General features: G+C 37.1%; 1 protein-coding gene across 3 annotated transcripts in view; it reads right to left on the reverse strand.

Moving 5' to 3' along the window:
- Positions 1–7,023, reverse strand: part of CLEC4A (C-type lectin domain family 4 member A) — a 20,645-nt gene extending 13,622 nt beyond the window's left edge. The window contains exons 1-4 of one of the 3 annotated variants that reach the window (XM_015564594.1): positions 6,923–7,023; positions 6,481–6,616; positions 4,368–4,484; positions 2,840–2,941 (exon numbers count right to left, since the gene is read on the reverse strand). In XM_015564594.1, coding sequence (XP_015420080.1) covers positions 2,840–2,941; positions 4,368–4,484; positions 6,481–6,562 — 301 coding nt within the window. In that variant the 5' untranslated portion in view covers positions 6,563–6,616; positions 6,923–7,023. Of the gene's footprint in view, positions 1–2,839; positions 2,942–4,367; positions 4,485–6,480; positions 6,896–6,922 lie in introns of those variants that run through there. The other 2 variants (XM_006764748.2, XM_006764749.2) reach the window with 2 other exon arrangements.
- Between the last annotated feature and the right edge of the window lie 9,240 nt (positions 7,024–16,263).

Raw genomic sequence — 16,263 nt, forward strand, 5'->3', positions numbered from 1 at the left:
ACCAACCTCAGAGGGAAGGTGGGAGGGAGGTGCTAAAAGATCAACCAAAGGATTTCTATGCATGTATATAAGCATAACCCTTGGACACAGACAGTACGGGGGTGAGGGCATGTGCTGGGAGGTGGGAACAGCGGAGGAAAGGTCAATGGAGGAAAAAGAAGACAAATGTAATTCTTTAAACAATAAAGGTGTTGCTGTTTTTATAAAAAGAAAGAATGCACTGAAACCAGAAAAAATACATATATTGCCAGCTGGGACTAATGGGAACTGAGAAAATGGGACAGAATGAATAAAGCTATTGGACTTCTGCTGTTCTGCAGCATGAGACAATAGAGCTACTGACTTTAATTAACATGTGTTATATTTCAAGAAAAGGGAAGAATGACCCAAGGATGATTCAGAGATCATCAGGCTTGCTACTCCAACCCACAGGCCAAGGGAGCAAGGCAATTTCCTCCTTGGTTTCGGAAAGTGGGGCAATCTTCTCGGCTTCAGTGGCCCAATCTTCTTGGTTTCAGTGGGCCAGAATACAACTGCCCAGTACCTCAAGGGCAAGGCATCCCCACAATCCACAGGACAGAGCCACCATGTAGGACCATGCGGGTGACACTGTCATTCAAGTTGGCCCAAGCATCAAGCCAAAGAAGATTATTCTCCAACCTTAAGATACAATGATATTTGTCTTTCTCTGTCTGGCTTATTTCACTTAACATAACTATCTCTAGGTCCATCCATGCTGTCGAAAATGGTAAGATTTCATTATTTTTTAGGGCCAAGTATACAATTCTATTCTATACATGAACCCCAACGTTTTTATCCACTTGTCTGTTGATGGGCATATGGATTGCTTTTACACCTTGGCTATTGTAAACAACGCTGTAATGAACATAGTGGTGTATATATGATATCACTTATATGTGTGGACTCTAAACAAAACACTGGGGAGCGGGACAGTGAAATAGGTAAAGGGATTAAGAAATACAAATGGAAAAAAACAGAAATACAAATGGGAAGTTATAACATAGTCCCGTGGATGTAAAGTACAGCAAAGGAAATATAGTCAACAATTTTGTAATAACTATGTATGGTGCCAGGTGGGTACTTGAAATACCAGGGGGAACGCTTTGTAAAGTATATGATTGTCTAACCACTATGCTATACACATAAAGCTAATACAAAATAATGTTTAATGTAAACTGTAATGAAAAATAAACTTTTAAAAAGATACAATGGCCCTTTTTCTTGCTCGGTTTTGAACTTGCTTGAAACACATTTATCCTCTCTTCTTTCTGATTTCTCCATTTTGGAAAGGGAATGTCTATGCTATGGCTGTCCCACTGAATTCTGGAAGCACATAACTCATCTGGTTTTATAGGTTCACAATTGGAGAGGAATCTTGTCTCGGGATGAATCATACTTTGAGTCTTACCTATACCTGATTTAGATAACACTCAAATGAGACTTTGGACTTTGAATTGATACTGGATGCGTTAAAATGTTGGGGCCTGTTGGGACAGAGTGAATATATTTCTTATGCAAGAAGGATATGAATTTGGGGTAGAATGTTATGGACTAAATTGTGTTCCCCAAAAATTCATATGTTGAAGCCCTAATCTCCAATGTAGTCGGGGCTTTAAGAAGATAATTAATATTAAATAAGGTCAAATGGCGAAATCCTAATCCAATAGAACTAGTGTTTTTATAAGAAGAGGAGATACCAGATATATATATATATAATCAGTTTCTCTCTCTCTCTCTTTCTCTCTCTCTCTCTCTCTCTCTCTCTCTCTCTCTCTCTCTCTCTCTCTCTCTCTCTCTGTCTCTCTGAAGTTCTATCTCTATATGCACAGAGAAGGTGGCCATCTGTAAACCAGAGAGAGAGGCCTCAACAGAAACTAACACTGCTAGTGACCTTAGAGTCCCAGGCTCTAGAACTGCAAAAAAATAAATGTCTGTCGTTTAAACCACCCAGTTTGTAATACAGGTTTTTCCCACTATCCAAAAGTAGTGTTCTTATGAAATCTTTTGTAAACTGAAATGGTATAAACTGAAGAAGCAATTATTATTAATTTATGTAGAAAAATTTTCCAGTGTTTCCAGACCGCCCCATCCCCTGCAAAATAATCTCTCGTAGGTTCTTCTAATACCTTAGCATACATTTTGCTTTAAAACTAGGTGGTGGGTAGAGGCTAGAAGAGTTTTGAGGTGCATGCTAGAAAAAGTGTACGTTGCCTTGAAGGGGCTGTTGGTAGAAATATGGGGCCAGGTAGGTACTTGAAATATCAGGAGGTGGGGGGGGACACTCTGTAAAATACATGATTGTCTCACCACTATGTTGTACACCTGAAACTAATAGAGAATAATATTGAATGTAAACTGTACTTGAAAATTAAAAAACAAAACAAAAACATTTAAGACTATTTTCTTGTCTGGCCAGTGTAGCTCAGTGGTTGAGTGTAGACCCATGAACTAGAGGTCATGGTTCAATTCCCAGTCAGGGCACAACACCAGCCTGGTGTTGCAGGCTTGATCCCCAGTAGGGGGCATGCAGGAGGCAGCCAATGTATAATTCTCTATCATCATTGATGTTTTTATCTCCCTCTCCCTTCCTCTCTGAAATCAATAAAAACATTTTTTAAAAGACTATTTTCTTATACAACTATATTAAAGATATTCATATATGAATTTCATATCCTATATATTTATATACCTAAAACTTGAAATGATCATGAGACTCAGCCTCTTGGTGTGATATACTTGTGAATCTTTTCAGAAATATTGATTGGGGATAGTTACACAGTATAGTCAACAACTAAATTATAGACACATTAATTTTTACCTTCCATGGTCAAATTTTCTTTCATACATTCCAATGCTGTGTGAGTAACTTCTTTTATAGGCTTTTTTTCTTTAAGAAGCTGAGAATACTTTTGAAAAAAAACTGAAACAGACAATAAAATCATTCATTTTCCTGATAGTGTTATGAATTTGATTATTATTATTACTTTCTTGAATGCTTTATAGAAACAACATCTACCAATGCCCAGTTACTTGAGTAGAAAAATCCTGACTATGGGAAAGATTTCCTATCACCCATATTCAATCTATACTAATAAAAGCTTAGGTGGTCCTCATGCCCTCGTGCAACACCATCATGTCATCACAAGATGGCTGCTACAAGATGGCTGCCACCCTTGCAATGGTTATCAGTAATATCCCAGGGTTCCTTCTTAGTTTTCTTTCTCTTTGACCTCTTGCAATAGTTGACCCTAGTTCTCTCCCCACTTTCAGCCAGGACCAATGAGCCCAGTCCAGACTGCCAAATCACAAAATCATGAGCTAAATAAGTAGCTGTTGTTTTCATCCACTAAGTTTTAGATTGGTTTATTAAGCAGCCAAAGATAATTGATACAATCATCTTCAGGGGGAAAATTCACCCTCTTTAGGATTGTACACAACACCCTTCATGAACTGAGCCCCACTTCTTTCTTCTACCTACAACTTCATTTCTCACAGTTCACTTAGCACCATATGTTCCAATCATTTATTCTTAGGATTCCTCACATTTTCCCATGTTCTCTCACATCTCTATGCCATCTCCTTCAGGAAGTCTATCTCAGCCTCCATTGCTTTTATCTGTACAACACTACCATACAATGTTGTAACCACTGGTTCATGTGACCAGTTACTATCACTTTCTGAACTTCAATGACTATGGCTTGGACTTTGGCACACTGTCTGACATAAAGCAGATGACCATCATTGCTTATTGAATGACCAGATGAATTAATAAAATATCTACCCAGATATATACTGGTTTTTATTCCTCTTATCAATTTGATAAATTCTTAAAGCCTAAGATATGCAGAAATCTATCTGTTTGCCAAGTTGCCTTTTAGATCTCACGTCTTGGGTAGGACAGAAATAATTAAGGTAAAAATTCAATGGGAAACTCTTCCTGAATATTTCTTCTCATATCCTTGTTCACCCGCTCATCTCAAAATATGTATGTGTGCACTCAAAAAGTCCTGGCCTTAGAAACACAAAGGAAATCTAAATCTGTCCTCATACAACTGTCTAGTGTGAAGATGGTACCCTATTTCACTCTATAACACAAACACACAGACACACATATACTCTTAAATTTCTATAGAGTCTATAGAGTGAATTCCATTATTTTTATAGAAAAGTGACTTAATTCAAATTTAAAAGCAGCATTTGTAATGGATTCCCACTAATTATACCATCCCTCAGAGAACACATTTTACCAGATTTTTGAATAAACCCCTTATTAAATATAAAAATCTAATGGATACCCTCTGTTTGTGTAAGGCAGACATTCATTATAGTTTCATTGGGATACTTACTGATAAAAGCGATAAAAAATGAGATTGCCAATAATAGCAGAAGTATCAGCAATGAGAGTAAGAGTGCCTTGGGAAAACCAGGGTTACTTTTGTGAAGGCTGGTCTTCTCTTTGGGAGCTAAGGAAGAAATTAAATTAGTTTTATCAATAGTAAATTTTGCCCGGCCGGGTGTGGCTCAGCGGTTGAGCGTTGACCCAGGAACCAGGAGGTCGCCGGTTCAATTCCTGGTCAGAGCATATGCCCAGGTTATGGGCTCTATCCCCAGTGGCGGGCATGTAGGAGGCAGCCAATCAATGATTCCATATATATAAAATAGTAAATTTTGATCATTAGTTACTCTTTCTCCTTCTCTTTTTCTCCCTTTTCTTGGGTGGCATACTATTACTAACAATATGACATTGGAAATAATATAAAAATGGAAAGGAAATATGTTCATTGCATAAACTTTGGAAAATACATTAAAAGCACAAATCCCTACTATTGAGGACAACTAATGTTAACGTTTTGGTATATATTCTTCCAGCAATTTTTAGAGTGTTTATATATACATGCACATTTTCCCAGGTGATTGACACACCATATATACTAGTTTCTGATCTATTATTTTCTTATATGCTATTTAATAAACATTTTTATTCCATATTTTCTTCTACTCCACTCTCTATTGTGGTTGCATAGTATTTCATTATATATTTAAGTGATCTTCCAGACTATTTCCATTTTTATTGAATTTTTTGAAGTTATAGTGGTTAATAAAATTATATAGGTTTCAAGCATACAATTCTATAATATATCATCTTTGTATTGTATTGTGTGTTTATCATCCAAAGTCTAGTCTCTTTTCATCACCATTTATCACCTCTTTACCCTCTTATACCTGCCTCCACCCCACCATACTGTTTTTATATCTATGAGGTTTATTTGTTTTGTTTTGTTTTTGCTTAATCTCATCACTTATTTCACCCAGGCTCTTAAGCCCCCTCCCCTCTGACAACTGTCAGTCTGTTCTCTGTACCTATGAGTCTGTTTCATTTTGTTTCCAATTTTAACTACTTTAAATAATGCCATAGCAGATACATCTTTATAATCATCCCTTATCACATTCATAGGATAAGGTCAGTCCATTTTAGTCACTATTGCATGGTTAAAATTATTTTTCCCAAGTAATTATATATTGCTAAGTATATTGTGATCTCATTTTTAGAAAAAAATGCATATATACATTTATGTGTGTATATATATATGTCTGGGAGGATATACACTAAAAATGTAAGTTATAGTTATTACTAGGTGGTAAGAACAAAATTTAAATTTTTATGTACCTCTAATTTTTTTCTACAATGAACATTTTAACATATAATAAAGAAGTTTCATGCATTTTAAGAGTTAAAACAGTTTTCTGAGTATTCTCCATCTCTCCACAGAAGAGTTTTAGAATACATAAGCAATCATGACTGCTCTCTCACAGCTGCTTAGACTCTACACATGTTTTTCTTCTCTTTTGCTCTATATCTGAGATATCACAGGTGCTACTCAAGTTACATTTTATCTACTCCAAAACTAAGTTGAGTCCATCTCAGAGATTCAGAATGCAATAGATTTTCTCATTACAGAGCAATTTCCCTTGAGATATAAGGGACTTTCTTTATACAACTTTCTAGTCTTTTATCTGCAATGATCTTTTGTTCCCCTTTAGTCCAGTATTAACAAGGTTTTGTTAATGCACCTACAGCACTCTTCCCCCACACTCCTCTCCTCTAACTGGTCAAGAAACAATGTTCATCACTCTACAAGGGCTATGGATAATTTAGTAGGCTTTGTCATTTCTGACTGCAGTCTTACTGAGCCTTACAGGAGGCCAGCTTTCTCTCATAATTACCATTCTCCTGAGCTCAGGACTATAGCGGACTTCTCACATCTCAGTTTTGTTACAGTACAAATGTGCAGTCCTTAATACTTATCTTCAGGCAACATAATCTTCTGAGAATTCTATATTTCCAAACTGTGGTCAATCAGGAAACAAGCATCTATTATCACCTATGCTTTGTTTATAGTATTCTCTCTTCATTCTTCATCTCATCATTAATTCCGACCACCAGAAAATGTTTCTTACCTGCAGGAGGCTCTGATTTGGTGCCTAAAGACGTAGATTCATTTTTGAAGCTCACTTCAGCATAAGTGATCTCTGAAGTCATATTGAGATTGTCTGCTCTCTTCAAAAAATCCTTGGTTTCTCTTCCTTAAAACATCTTAAAATGAAAATTAAACATGATGGTAACTTGTCGTACTTCCTATCATGTAACTACCAGTAGATGAGAACAGCAGCTACAGATATGCAAATTTTCCTGAGAGGAATCTCATGAGAACTTAAAACCTCAAGGCAGAGGCTCATTCTCCAGGACCAGCACAGTGGAAATTATAATCTTTAAACACACGCTAGCCAAAGTAATAAAAGTAGAATCTCAAAAAGTAGAAGAAAGAAATAGGAAGGACAAGAAAAGAGGAACAAAACAATTAGAGAAATCTTTCATGAGAACTGTGTACTCTGAACTCACCAGCAAGAATAAAATTCAAGTATTTGTGCGCATCCACATGCAAATATAATTATTTGTAGACCAACAAATCTTGGCATATACTCACTTAGCCTGCATTTTCCTCACCTTTTGTGGCTTATTAGGCAACTTTTAGGGGCCACATTCTAAGAGGATCATTGACAAAAATTTACGTCAACTTCCCGCTTTCAACAGTCAGCATCTTCTAATGTATTGGGGAAGTGAAACTGTAGATGGTATGCCTTCTGAATCTTCTCCTCAGTGCTGTCTGCTTTTCCCTGTTCTTAACTAACTCCATCATGAATCTCCATTTATTTTGCCACAGTCACATCCAGCAACTTCTGAAAGCAGCTCTCTTTTTTGGATGTTAAAGGAGTAGGCCACCCTTCTCTAGTCCATCCTTCTCTATCACTTTAATACCCACAACAGCACAACAAAAGACTATACAGGTATATACAACTACTTTTTAACAGTTAGGATAATTTAATGAAATCACAATTTAGAAGGAGATAAACTTAGTGCTAAATATGATTTTTTCCAAAGGCCAAGATAAAAACTCTCCAAAAATTAAATCCTCTGTGTGAAATCTTTCCACAGACTGGCTCCCAGCTCACACCTAATTCAGCTTCCCCCAAATAATCCTCCTTTGAATCCCTCCCACTTACTAACTCATCCCACCCCTATAACACACACACACACACACACACACACACACACCTGTATATTTATTTCTATATCTAAATATATTGAATATATGAGTTCACACTAATATCTCTAATTTTAATCCAACACCAAAGAGTTCATTCCAGTTTTTTGCCTTTCTACAACTCCCTTCTGTGACAGTAAGAAATCTGCGTTCATTATCTTGAACTTCTTCCTTATTTGATCAGTCCTCTAGATATAACCAATCTTCTATTCTTGTTGCCACTTCCTCCCTAAGAAGTCTTGTCTCCCTGAATAGGCTCTGACCCCCCAATACAGATCCCCACTGTTATCGATGGCCTCTTCATTCTTCTTGGGCATTCTTGCACAAGTCCAGTCAACCCCCAGACACATCGTTTCACCTTGCTCAGCTCTGACACCCCACGCTAGTAAGAAAGCACTCCTTGCTGTCTCTGGACTCTGATTCTGATGATAGCCCCTAACCTCCGCTTGGAGTGCATCCTTACCCCACTTAGGCTCTAACATCCTCATGTGTATAAGTCCTCCTCTCCCTGCCTGGGCTCTGCCTCTTCACATTGGGCTGCCCCACCATGTGGACAGCCTCCTTATCCTGCCAGCCTCTGAAACCCACAGCAGTAAGGGAAAGGAAGAGCTAATTCTTAAAATTTTTTCTAGCGAATTCTACTGGACCTAACAAGCACTTGCATGTGAACAGGTGTGCATGCACACACCCTCCTCCCAATAGTAATCATTGATTGTCAGAGGCTTAGTTATCTAAGCTTATAAGGAGAAAGCAATACATGTTCCTAAAGGCATCTCTCTTTCCATGTAGTAAGTCACATTCTAACTGGATTACATTATATCGCAAGCAACCCCAACATTTGAGTGTCTCACAACAAACATTTATTTTTCCTTCACATGACATGTGGGCTTAGAGTCCGCTTCAGGTGTACTGTAACTCTGCTTGGCACTTCACCAAGTATTTTCTGATTCTGGAACCTAGGATCATAGAGCAGCTTCTTGTAAACTAAAACATATAGTAACATTCAAATCCTCTACTCAGATAATGTGTACATTATTTCCACTCTGACTCCATTGGCCTGTGCAAGTCACATGAACAAACCTGGGAATGGGGCAGGGAAATACACTCTACCTACAGAAAGTCATGTCAAGGGCAGCAAAATTTCTCACAGAAAGAAAGAAACACTGGAGAACAATAATACAATCTACCCCAATCCCTTTGTCATTTGGTTTGCCATAACAGGTTGGCTTAAACAACAAACATTTATTTTACACATTTCTATTGATTGGGAAGTCCAAGATCAAGGTGTCAAAAGATACAATATCTGGTGACACTCTTACCCCTTCCTAAATCAGAGATTGCCATCTTCTCGCTGCTTCCTCATATGGAGTCTTTTATAAGGACATTCATGAAAACTCCCATTCACGAAAGCTCCATCCTCATGACTTAATCATCTCTCAAAGCCCCTCCCCCTACTAATACTATCACATTGGGGTTAAAATTTCAACATATGAATTTAGGGGACACAAACAGCCAGTCCATAGCATTCTTTAAATTATTTAGCCAAGGAATCTCTAGAGTAGTAATCTCCAAAATGGAGCACCCAAGTGACCCAGGTGGTATAAAAAAGGATCCTCTAGGGCACAGAAATAAAATACTAGAACTTCAATTTATATGTATTTAAAATGTTAAGGAAAATAAACTTTACTAATATCATATGGTTTGAGTGTAGGTTGCATGTCATGTGTAGTAGTGGAACTATCATAAGGAAAAAGAGTGGAGGTTCCACAACTCTAAGTTGATGTTGTACCTTTATTTGTTCATTCACTTTCTGCATGTGGCATCAAATCCGTGCAATCACGAGTTTGGCTGGCCTTTTTACCCAGTTCCTGGAGGGTAGCCACTAAATCCTTATATTTCCTGAGTAATAGGAATGTCTTTGTTATTTATGGTGAGCCTTAATATGTTATATTAATAAAGCCATTCATAGTGGACCCCTAGATAGTTTATGCTAACCAGATGATTCAAGATGGGGACTGGCCAAGCCATAAAGACCAACTATTAGAGGATCAGAGGGTTGGGGTTTTGAGCTGTAAGATATCAGTCCAGACAGGAGAGGGAAGCTGGAGATAGAGTTCAACTTTGCATAAAATTATTTAGTCAAGCATGCCTATTGAAGGGGTTCAAAACAGGTCTCCCCAAGATGTGACATTTTGGCATGTAAATTACGTGCTTTGAGTTAAAGGATTTATGAAAAACTTTTACCTCTCCCTTTAAAAATTTCAATAAGGGCCCTTGCCCATAATAAGACATAACTTTTTATGATTTATCTAATTATTGAACATCTTCCCTTCTTGTTCTGTGAATGACCTTCTTTACCTATGAAGCCCCAAAATACCTTACCTCATCCTTAGCGCAAAATTCCACAAACCCCATTTTAACTTTCTGTCCCTGGGCCTCTGATGTATGTGGGGTTCTCATACATATGTAATTAAATTTGGTTATTTTCTCTTGTTCAACTAGTTCATGTAGATTTAATTATTAGACCGGCCAGAAGACCATGGAAGGGTAGAGAAAATTTCTTCTTCCCCATGCTATGTGATAAATGTTAATAAAAACTTTGGGCACCAAGGCTCAGGTGAGCTCCCCTGGTTGCCAATACTCTGTATATGGTCACACATTAATGTGCCAGGAAGGTGACACATCCATGGGGACGATGAAAGCTTCCCAACTTGGATCCTCCTAGATCTCACCCCATATGCCTCTCCCTCATAGTTTGAGTGTTACGGGTTTATAGGAGGAAGACTACACAGGTGAAATAACATTTTCATCACATTATATCAAAGGCATATGCCATGAATATGACTTATCATTGATGTTGTTAACCTTGCTCACCTGGTCAAAGTAGTGCTTACCAGGTTTCTCCATTATACATGGTAGAGCAAAAGTAGGTTTATAGTTATTCATATAGAAAATAATACAATAATTAATAAATAATAATACCAAAATAAGCTCTGTGTTTTGCATATTCACAATTGTAAAACTACTTTTGCCCCACCCTGTATTCTTCCTGCTCCATTTCCATATTGTGTTCTTTGGAAGCAAGTCACCTAACATATCCCACAGGCAAGGCCAGGGAAGGGAGTTTCACCTCCTTCAGGGGAAATTATCTAAATAAATTATTTAGAATTCTAATGCATAGGAAATTTGTCTATTCCCCATTCATTAACTCCCTTATTTATTTATATAAGTCTGGATATTTTGAAGGTTTAATTTGTGTTGTAATCTAATACTACATTTATTTTGTCGCTCAGATTCCAGCTTTGGCCATTGAGGAGTCCTTTCTTTTCTTTTTTACTTTAAACACTTTTTAATTTTTTAATTACAGTACCATATAATCCTAATATATAAAAAGCCAGGGGCTGCCACAACCAAAACAACCGGATGGACAACCGAATAGCAGGCTGTGTGGGGCGAGCAGGCCAGCAGGGCGGGACAGTGAGGTATGACCAAATGACTGAACAGCAGGCTGCATGGGGTGACCAGGCTGGCAGCGGGGGCTGTGAGGGACAATCAAATGACCAAAAGGCAGGCTGCGTGGGGCAACCAGGCCAGCAGTGGGAGAGCAGTGATGGATGACCAAATGACTGAACGGCAAGCTGTGTGGGATGACCAGGCTGGCAGGGAGGGCAATAAGGGGCAACCAGGCCAGTGGGGGTGGGGGCAGTTTTGGAGAGGGTGCAGGCTGGGCTGAAGGGACCCCTCCATGCACGAATTTCATGCACCGGGCCTCTAGTATTATATATTAACTTCAGGTGTACAATCCAGATATTAGACATTACATAACTTACTAAGTGACCATCCCAATAAATCTAGTACCCATCTGACACCATATATAGTTATTACATTATTTTTTAAAACATATTTTTATGGATTTTAGAGAGGAAGGAACAGGGAAAGGGAGATACATCAGTGATGAGGGAGAATCATTGATTTTCTGCCTCCTGCATACCTCCTACTGGGGATCAAGCCTACAACCCAGGCATGTGCCCTTGACTGGAGTTGAACCCGGGACCTTTCAGTCCACAGGCTAATACTCTATCCACTGAGCCAAATCAGCTGGGACAATTATTACATTTTGACTATACTCCTATGGTGTAATTTACATCACTATGACTATTCTGTAACTACCTATTTGTACTTCTTAATCCCTTCACCTTTTTCACCTATTCTTCTAAAACCCTTTCCATCTGGCAACCGTCAAAATGTTCTCTATATTTATGAGTCTGTCTGTTCTGCTTGTTTGTCTATTTTACTTTTTTTAGATTCAATTGTTAATATATATGTATTTATTGCCATTTTATTATTCATATTTTTCTTCTTCCTTCTCCTTCTTTTCCTTCTTTTTCTTCAAGATCCTTAATTTTTCATGTAATACTGGTTTGCTGGTGATGAACTCCTTTAGCTTTTTCTTCTCTGGAAAGCTCTTTATATGTCCTTCAGTTCTAAATGATAGCTTTGCTGAGTAATCTTTGTTGTAGTCTTTGATTTTTTTTATCACTTTGAATATTTCTTGCCAATCCCTTCTGGCCTGCAAAGTTTCTGTTGAGATATCAGCTGACAATATTGTGGGAGCTCCCTTGTAATTAACTAACTGCTTTTCTCTTGCTACTTTTAAGATTCTCTCTTTAACCTTTTGTATTTTAATTATGATGTATCTTGGTGTGGGCCTTTTTAGGTTCATTTGTTTGGGACTCTTTGTGCTTTTTGGACTTATATGTCTATTTCCTTCATCAGGTAAGGGAAGTTTTCTATCATTATCATTATTTTTGTTGTTGTTGCTAATCCTCACCTGAGATTATTTTTTCCATTGATTTTTAGAGAGAATGGAAGTGAGGGAGGGAGAGGGGAGAGAGAGAAAAAGAGAGAAAGAGAGAGAGAGAGAGAGAGAGAGAGAGAGATTGGTTGCCACCTGCACATGCCCCAACAGGTGCCAGGGGTCAAGCCTGCAACCCAGGTATGTGCCCTTGACCAGGAATCAAAACAGCAACCCTTCAGTGTGGGGGCTAATTTTCTAACCAGAGCCACACTATCCAGGGAATTATTTTTCACATAGGTTTCAATTCCTTGCTCTCTCTCTCTCTCTTCTCCTTCTAGTACCTGTGATACAAATGTTGATATGCTTGATGTTGTCCTTATGTTTCCAGACAGAACCAGGCCTGGAGCAGGTCTGCTTCAGAACAGCCAGTAGTGTATGGGTTCTTGACCTCTTTCAGGAAAGATTTCACTCTAAAGGCCATCTTTACACTTGCCTTCCTGGCAATGTGAGTCAATAATTCTCTTTAATTGTTATGAATCAACCTGGGTTTCTTGCACTTATAAGTGAATACTCCTTTTTAGTAGAGTTATCAACAATGAAGAGAATTGCAATAATGGTTATCATATTTGAACCTACTATGTTCTTTACACTGTGAAAAACACATTGCTTTCATTATCATACTTAATATTCAAAATAATCCTTAAAAGTATGCATTGTTATTCCCCATTTGACCAATGAGAAAATTCAGTCTGAGAAATTAACTAATTGGCCAATGTCCCACAAATCTATAATAATAAAAGTGTAATATGCTACTTAGACCGGACAGCCAAATGACCTTCCTGACATCCTTCCAGATGACCTTCCAGATGAAGCTGGGGCTGCGAGGGCCAAGCCCCTTGCACGAATTTCATGCATCGGGCCTCTAGTTTCTAATAAAAATAGACTTTTAATTTTAACCCAGTCTTGCCTAATTCCAAAACCCAAATTTGTTTGCATTCCCAAAAGATTAACTTTCAAAGAGTGAGCCATCCAATCAGATATTGGGAAATAGTCTTTTAAAGATATTACAGAAAAGGATGTTTTCTGCAAAATTGTCACTAAATTTCTTTCAAAGATTTTATTATTCCTTGAAATCTAGAAGAATTCAAGAAATCTATTATGAATCTTTATTTTTTTAAAAGTTAGAGTTTATATAGTTGCTGGTGAGAAATGGAAAGAGATGTGGATCTCTAGTCCCCCTACTACTGAATATTATTTGTACACAAATCCTATGCACTTACATATGTTGTGGCAACCTGCCAATGGTTGAAAGACACTCCTCCTGCCAAGAACCAGTCCCTTAGAGTTTCCCCTACTGAATAATTTCAGACTGACTTTCAACCACCAAGTATGAAATAAATCCTTTAAAAAAAATAAATTAAATCAGCAATAGCATCAGTGGACCTCTTGTATGATATGTAGAAAAGTTGGTGAGTAAATCCTAAGAGTTCCCATCACAGAATTTTTTTCTTTTTTATTTTATTCTTTCTTTTATTTTTATTTTATCTGTGTGAGAAGATGGATGTTAGCTGAACCTATTGTGGTAATCGTTTCACAATATATGTAAATCAAACCATCATGCTGTATCCCTTAAATTTATGAAGTAATATATGTTAATTATTTCTCAATAAAACTGGGGGAAAATCATATTAACAAAATTTGCCTAAGCTCTTGAGTATAAATTAGTATAAAATTAGTCACCCTTTATTTATATTCTACTTTTCCAGCTTTCTTGAGACAAAATTAGCATAAAACATTGTGTAAGTTAAGGGTATAGAAGGAGATGATTTGATACATATATATATTGTGAAATTATTAGAATATGTGTAGTAAACACCTCCATGACTTCATATAATTGCCGTTTTTGTGGTGAGAACATTTATAACCTTTTTTCTTAGCAAATTTCAATTTTATTATACAGTATTGTTAACTATAGTCACCATGCTGTACATGAGATTCCCAGAACTTATTCATCTGAGAGCTGAACCAACATCTTTCTGTTTCCCCAACCATCTGGTCCTTGGCAATCACCATTCTACTTTGTTTCTATGAGTTCTGCTTCTTTGGACTTCACATATAAGTGAGATTATACAATATTTGTCATTTTTTCCAGCTTTGCTGAGATATTACTGACATATAGCATGTAAGTTGAATGTATACATAATGATGATTTGATATACATATATATATTGCAAAATGATTACTACAATAGGGTTAATACAAGCCCTCACATAATCATTGTATAAGATTTAAAATCTACTCTTTTAATAAGTTTCAAGTATATAATACAGTATTGTTGTTTGTCACCAAAAGCAAAGGCAACAAAAACAAAAATAAATGAATAGGACTACATCAAACTAAAAAGCTTCTATAAGGAAATCATCAACAATGTGAAAAGGCAATGTACAGATTGGGAGAAAACATCTGCAAAGCATATATCTGATAAGGGATTAGAATTATACAGTAAAGGAAATCATCAACAACGTGAAAAGGCAACATACAGATTGGGAGAAAATATCTGCAAAGCATATATCTGATAAGGGATTAGAATAAAGATATATACAGAACTCATACAACTCGACAGGGAAAAAAATCCAATTTAAAAATGGACAGCGTAGCCCTAGCCAGTTTGTCTCAGTTGGTAGATCACTGGCCTGCAGGCTGAAAGGTCCCAGGTTTGATTCCAGTCAAGGACAAGTACCTTGATTTCAGGTTCCCCAGCCATGGCCTGGGTGTATGCAGGAGGCAAACAATCAATGTGTCTCTCTCACATTGATGTTTCTCTCTGTCTCTCCCTCGGCCTTCCACTTTCTCTAACAATCAATGGAAAAATATCCTCAGGTGAGCATTAACAACAACAACAAAAAGGGTAGAAATAAACCCATGCCTATGTGGTCAATGAATCTATGACAAACATCAATGGAAAAATATCCTCAGGTGAGCATTATCAACAACAACAAAATCAAAAAGTCAGGGTAGAAATAAATCCATGCCTATGTGGTCAATGAATCTATGACAAAGGAGGCAAGAATATATAATGGGGTAAAGTCTCTTCAATAAATGGTATTGGGAAAACTAGACAGACACATCAAAAAAAATGATACTAGACCACTTTCTTGCAATATAAACAAAAACAAATTCAAAATGGGTTAAAGACTTAAATGTAAGACTTGAAACCATAAAACTCCTAAAAGAAATATATGCAATAAACTCTTTGACATTGGTCTTAGCAATATTCTTTCAGATATATCTCCTGGGATAAAGACAACTAAAACAAAAATAAATGAGTAAGCCTACATCAAACTAAAAAGCTTTTGTACAACAAAGGAAAGCATTAACAAAACAAAAAGGCAATATACTGAATGGACATACAACTGAATGGGAGAAAATATTTGCAAATGTTATATATGACAGGGGGTTAATATCAGAAATATATAAAGAACACATGCAGCTCAACATTAAAAACAACAACAACAATCTGATTTTAAAATGGGCAGAGGACGTGACCCCAAGGGGTACATACAGATGGTCAACAGACACATGAAAAGATGGTCAACACCCTTTCACCTTTTTCACCCATCCTCCAACTCATTCCTATTATATTCTTAATTTAACTCACCCATCTTGGCAATGTAGATGGGTCATAAAGAATGGCAGGAACATATACATGCAAAAAAATGAAACTAGATCACCAACTTACACCATACACAAAAATAAACTCAAAATGGATAAAGGACTTAAATGTATGACAGGAAACCATAAAAATACTAGAGGAATCCAAAGGCAACAAAATCTCAGACA

The sequence above is a fragment of the Myotis davidii genome, unplaced genomic scaffold (assembly GCF_000327345.1).
Source record: "Myotis davidii unplaced genomic scaffold, ASM32734v1 scaffold1721, whole genome shotgun sequence".
Classification (NCBI taxonomy): Eukaryota; Metazoa; Chordata; class Mammalia; order Chiroptera; family Vespertilionidae; genus Myotis; species Myotis davidii.